General features: G+C 42.8%; 1 protein-coding gene across 1 annotated transcript in view; it reads right to left on the bottom strand.

Annotated features, from left to right (window-relative positions):
- Positions 1-369: 369 nt before the first annotated feature.
- Positions 370-6,000, bottom strand: part of PIK3AP1 (phosphoinositide-3-kinase adaptor protein 1) — a 40,703-nt gene continuing 35,072 nt past the window's right edge. Inside the window, exons 15-17 of the mRNA XM_027719301.2 lie at positions 5,209-5,279; positions 4,918-5,027; positions 370-4,111 (exon numbers count right to left, since the gene is read on the bottom strand). Coding sequence (XP_027575102.1) covers positions 4,057-4,111; positions 4,918-5,027; positions 5,209-5,279 — 236 coding nt within the window. The 3' untranslated portion in view covers positions 370-4,056. The remainder of the gene's footprint in view (positions 4,112-4,917; positions 5,028-5,208; positions 5,280-6,000) is intronic.

Below are 6,000 nucleotides of genomic sequence, written 5' to 3'. Positions count from 1 at the left end.
GCTCGGTCGTAGGTTGGACTCTCACAGGTCTTTTCCAACCTAATTGATTCTGTATCATACGGGGTCCCACCCTCCACACCCCTCGCACAAGCTGCAGGAGCTTTAGGGGCCGAGGGTGGGCACTGAGGCGACACAGCCACACCCGGGCCTCGCCTAAGGGAGGGTTTCCATCAGCGCTGGCTAAGATGAAGCCTGTAAACCTGCCTGTGAACTTGGAAGTCCCTCAAGCTACAAGTCCGAAGTACAAAAACCCCAAACAAATCCCCCAATCCAAAAAGCTCACAGTATTAAGGATTAATTCATCAGACAACTTTTAAACTGAACATACTGTAAAAAAATTTACATACAATAAAAAAATTCAGAGGCTATCCGATGTAATATTAAAAAAAAAAGGTGGGCTACACCATCTTCTCAAATATTGCACAAGCCAACAAATAGACAACGAGGGACACAAGCAGAAGGCAGGAACTGCTCTGCTGGTACCTGCCATCCATGCTTTGTAGGAATGATGCAAAAACAGATTTTCTTGTTTACCACTGACCACCATACTTACACTAAAAGCTTTTCTCTTTGTGGTCTTACACAGTCAGTCTACCAAAGTGAACATATTTCACAAGATGCGTTTATATAAAGCCTTTTCCAGATAGAGCATCTACCATATCCTGCCTATTTTGGTAAAAGGTCCCTGCAGGCAGAGACACTTGCCAAAACCTATGCAAAAGCCCTGCTTATACTACACACACACAAAGAAAACTTAGACAGCTTTGGTAACACCATATGTTTCTTTCTAGTCATTGCATCTCAGTCCAAAACAGAGTAGCTTACCCTTGGGAGACAGAGAGAGGAGGCTTCAGCATCTTCAGTTTATTCAGTACTTAAGCCTCAGTCAGCAACAGGGCCAGCCAGAGCCATCTGCTGCAGCAGGGTTTTCAAGGCATGTTATACAAAGAGCAGACACTTTCTCTGGGCCAGCAGCTGCCAGGTGAGTTTGGTGGATTGGTTGATACCCCCACAGCTGGCCAGGCCACTAACTTTTACCAGCAATTTTATTATCTGTTCAGTCCTTGAACTCTAATGGCCATCAGAAACACTCTTCATTCCCTCCCTCCCAAGCATAATCTTGACTAACACAATCGGTTGCACGCAGTTTTCTTCTCTGGTCTCTTGTGAGCTTCAGTTTCAGCACACTTTTTATCCCAGGTGGAAGCAACGTGCACCACGTGCTCACCAGCACAAATGGAGTCTACAGATACAAACACTCCATATGTTAAGATGTACGAGGTTTAAAGCAACTACATGAATCCAACCTTTGTGGAACATACACTTTGGTGCCTAAGCAGGGGCATCTCTGCTGGCCTGCAAGAGACTTGGAACTCAAGCCTGCATCCCAATTGTTTACCTGCATTTAACAGTGAAGCCGTTTTAGTGCTGTTCCTTTTCTCCTTGATAGGGTGATAGTTTTGCGGTGATTGCTGGTCAGTGAGATCTCTAATTAATCCAGCAGAAGTGAGGCAGGAATGGCTGAGACTACAGCTGCATCTTCAGTTTCCCTCCCTTAGGCAGTGCAGAAGGGCCTTGAACAGAATGCATTTATAATATGCCTCAGGTCCAGCTGTCCCAGCTCACCTCTCCTCCAAAGCAGAGTCCCACTAGCATTTGATTTTGTATGATAGGTCAGGTCAGAGTAAGGAAGTATCAGAGCTTCAAATGGGACAGGGACTGAAAGGCTACTTATGAGCTGCTTTTCAGCAATTCAGATATAAACCATCTCACCACAGCACTAACAATAAAAATCCAGTTCACAGACATGTTATCAGGATTGTGCAGAGGCAACCCCTTAAGTACAGTACATTAAAAACTAGCTTGGAAAGATGGATCCCTGGACTGCTTCAGTCCAACAGCTTTGAAAGGAAATCTTCTGCATGATACACTTTTATATTTTTCTCTTAATTTCCTGCCTTATTGCAGTTTTCCCCACATCCTACAATTTTACCTTATGCTGTGTCTGACAGATGTGGAAGCAGATAAATTCCTCTTATCACATCATGTCTCCAAGCTCTGGGACACAGCTGCAGCCAGCACTAAGGAGATGGGGAATTTTTAAACAAAACCAGGGAACTGTGTGCAAACCAAAGCATGGGACAGCTGAAGACAATCAAGCTGCTGAATGTCCTCTTTTGGTTTATTTCATTTATCCCAAATTCCTTCACTTATCCTTGCTACTATTTTCCTCATTTCAGCATCAAAACCTCCTTCCCTGCTTCCAATTTGACCTAATAGTGGTGGAAACCTTGTTTCATTCAAAGGGGAGCACAGGAAGGCAGCTCCCACCTCACCGTTCCCCTGACAACTGTGAACAAAGAGCAAACTGTCAGTGAGAGTCTATAGTGCCAGAGTTACTGGAGAAGGCACTGAGGTCCTTTAAATAAGGAAAAAAACCCAAACAGAAAGATGCTTCTGTAGCTATAGGCTTGCAGCACAACACCCGCACCCCTCTACAATCAAAAGGAGAGGGTATATAAACTGCATTTGGAGTCATACACTGTGATCTTAATGCATAGATGGTATTTAGCATATGCCTATATCCCTGAAAGCAGCAGGGGCTTTTCCACCTTTATTCAGTGCTGGTTGAGTCACAGTTGCTGTCTTGTCACTCCTGCAGCTTCACACATTGGGTTTGCCACCCTGCAAGAGAAAGGAACTGCAACTCTGTGACCTGATCGGACAGAAGCTTTATGTGTCCTACCTGCATCTGAGGGATCACTTAACACAGGTGTATTTATGTCTTTTTCAGGGCTGGGAGAGGGAGAATGGCTTGAAAACCAAGTAAGTAATGTTGCTTAATTCTCTGCCCTGATTGTTATCTTGAAGAATTCCCATCTGTGTCACTCTTGGACAACCAGAGACCTATACTTGCCCCAAGGGCCAGGATATGCACAGAAGATTTCAAGGTCTGGAAGAGAGCCAAACCAGGAAGCCTCCTTAAGTTTGTAAGCCCTCAGGCAGAAAGAAGGCTGGACACAGCTGTTGTGGATTCACATTGCTAGAAAGGAACTGTAGAGCAAGCAGAGTCCAGCCCCCAGGCTGCCTGTTTCCACTGCAGCCAACTAAAACACAGCTGGTATTTGTGAGGTGTGTGCACTGATAACTGGAGACTCACTGAACTATTTCTGAGCATGAGGTGAAATGCCTTCATATTGCTTCTACGATGACCACATGTAAGAGATACAGAACACAGTACTGCCACCAGTTCCTTCCTCTAATTTGAGAGGCCAGTCATGTGATTTTGTTACACCATACCCACCCCCTCCACAAAAAAAGGTTTAAGTACAGTTGGTTTGTGATACAGCAGGTTCCTTACCAACTACCTTGGAAATTTTCATGTTAAACGCAGCACACACAACCCCTTGTTAATGTCTGTCCTCTTCAAGGAGGGAAGGGAAAGGAAAAGGCATTTTCAAGGCTGTATGCAAAATACATTCTTCAAGACAGACAATTTCTCATCCTCCCGTGGTTTAATGATTGCTGGAGGGGGATGCCATGCCTTCTGAAAGGTCAGTATATCTGTGCCCAAAATGTTTTGCCTAACAGCAGTATATTCACCTGCTCCTGCTGTCATGAGCATTCTTCAAACAACTCATTTTCTTTAGTTTTTCAAGTATGTTTTCCAGTCAAGCCCTTGTAGACCATGTTGAGGGTTTTAGTAACAATGCTTATCAGCATTTAGTTCTTAAAAGGACACGTGTGCTTTCTTGGTCAAAAGGAAACTTCATGTCGGTGCAGGGCTCCCAGGACACACATCAGCATTCTCCTTCCCAACCATGATACTTTTTCATGAAGCCCCAAAGCACCAAAATTCTTCCAACTAAAAAATGTTATAGAAGGCCAAGAAGTCTCAGTGAAAATCATGGGGAAAGTCACCAGAGCTTTAGGGAGGAGGAAGGGGATGAAAACATTTTGGTCCTGCTTATAAATAATTTAAGACAGCCAAAAAATATCTGTACAAACACATGTATAAACAGAAAAAAATCTCATATTCCAGAGATGTTGAGAAACTCAGCGACCTCTTGGTGGTACAGGTGGAGGATAAAAGTCTTCACAACTTACAGGCCTATAAAAAGACAGAGAATAAAAATGCATGCAAAAATAGTAGAAAATAGAGTTCTGGAATAACACATTGTATGCAATAACATCATATGTGAGAATACTTTACAAGCAATAGTCATATAAGAAGAAAAACAGGCTATCAATGATTCAGCAACAGAGCAGATGCCAAGCTGCCAAAGCCCTGTTCCTGTCAAAGCTATTTCTTCTGCTCTTCATCTGCAGTAATTCTACTATTACTGTAAAGAGATACTATAATACTTGGTTGGAGTAAAACTTTGATAGTATGGTAGCTTTCTCCTGAACATTGCATGAAAAGCAATAGGAAGAGATTAAAAGATTCTAAGTCTTTTTTCCAACAGACTACAGATAAATTCCAAATATATTCCTTGCCAGAGCCAAGCCAACATACAGAACTTGCTGCACCCACACAGTGGTAATTACTGCTTTAGCAGCTGGAGAATTTTATTAGTATCTGTACTGAGATAACTTTCTGGGGCTTGGACTTCACAGACTTGCACCGGTTGGCCTGTTTGGAATGTTTACAAGTTAAAGTTAGTGATGTCGTGCATGAACCTCAGTGACAGCACTGCAGGAGGAATGTTACCAACTAGGAAACTGATTCCTCCACGTATTACAGATGAGAAACAAGGATCTTACAATTCCTAACAGTGTGTGTTGGACAGATAAGAGTCTGGTAGATTTTGTTCAAAGATACACTTGCTTCCTGCCCTGCTGCCAGCCTCACTTTCTGTCCAAGGCTTCCATATGGATTCAGGGAAAACTCATTTTTGAGCTGCCTTTTAGTTTTACCTGCTTGCACCTCGAGGAGGCACTCTGGGAGGCCTTTCTGGGAAAGGCAGCCTCTCTACTTGGTGGGCAACTGGGCTGCGGCTTCTAGTTGTTTCTGGGACTTCATTGTCCTACAAAACAAAGAGAAGTGTTTACAGACCAGCAAAATTTGGTTCTTGCTAGCTTCACAACAGAAGTGGCTACATTTTTCCATTTCTGCAAATGCAGTGCCATCTCTGAGCTCCTTTTTTTTGCATGAAAACAAAGCCATGTACTTAGGAACAGCAGTATATAGCAGAGGTGAGAGCTTACCTCACTGTCCCCTTCCATCCCACTGCTGACACTCAATATGCTCCGAGTGCTGGAGCGGTTACTTGCACTACCTAGAGTGAGTAAGCAAGACAAAACAAACTGATTATTAAATTCTGGTGATTTAACTGCAAATCACTAACTCAGGGCTCTTTTAACCTCATGCTTAACTCTTGCACACATAATTTAATGCTTCTTTATTTCCACTGTTATTTTTCACATGTTCAGGATCCAAAGAGCAGCATTTCATACAACACAAACCACAGGGCCACGCTATTAATTATGCTTTCTTTCTAGAAGATTTCTGCCCTATCTAGATCCAGTCTTCTGTTAAATACTCACAAGCATGGTTTAACTGAAAAGATCTGGTGCCAATATCACCTGGCAAGTCAGGCAAATATTTTCACAAGGGTTACACATCCAGCATTTATGTATATTTAAATTATCAGTCCCCATATCTTTAACAACTGCGTGAAGGTAGACAGCTCTGAGCACTGTCACATATTTATTACTGGAATAAGTGACTGATTGAGAGGTTATTGTTCCAAATAGGTGCTTACCACCTCCTCTCACAACAACCCTCACTCATTGCAAGAATGTTTCCTAGTCTGTTTCCAAGCTAAAATGACAAGTTTGTTCATACAACCTTCAGCAACCATCTATACAAACCCATTTAACCGTCATGGACTCAGAGGACGGATTGTTTTTGCAATCAGTCATGCCATCTCCAAAAGTGACAGCAACTCACAAACATATCCTACACTGTTATGGCTGGTTTCAGTCATAAACAGATAA

The sequence above is a fragment of the Pipra filicauda genome, unplaced genomic scaffold (genome assembly GCF_003945595.2).
Source record: "Pipra filicauda isolate LSUMZ 115617 unplaced genomic scaffold, ASM394559v2 scaffold96_size2947999_pilon, whole genome shotgun sequence".
Taxonomy (NCBI): Eukaryota; Metazoa; Chordata; class Aves; order Passeriformes; family Pipridae; genus Pipra; species Pipra filicauda.
This window is presented reverse-complemented; position numbering and strand designations above follow the sequence as displayed.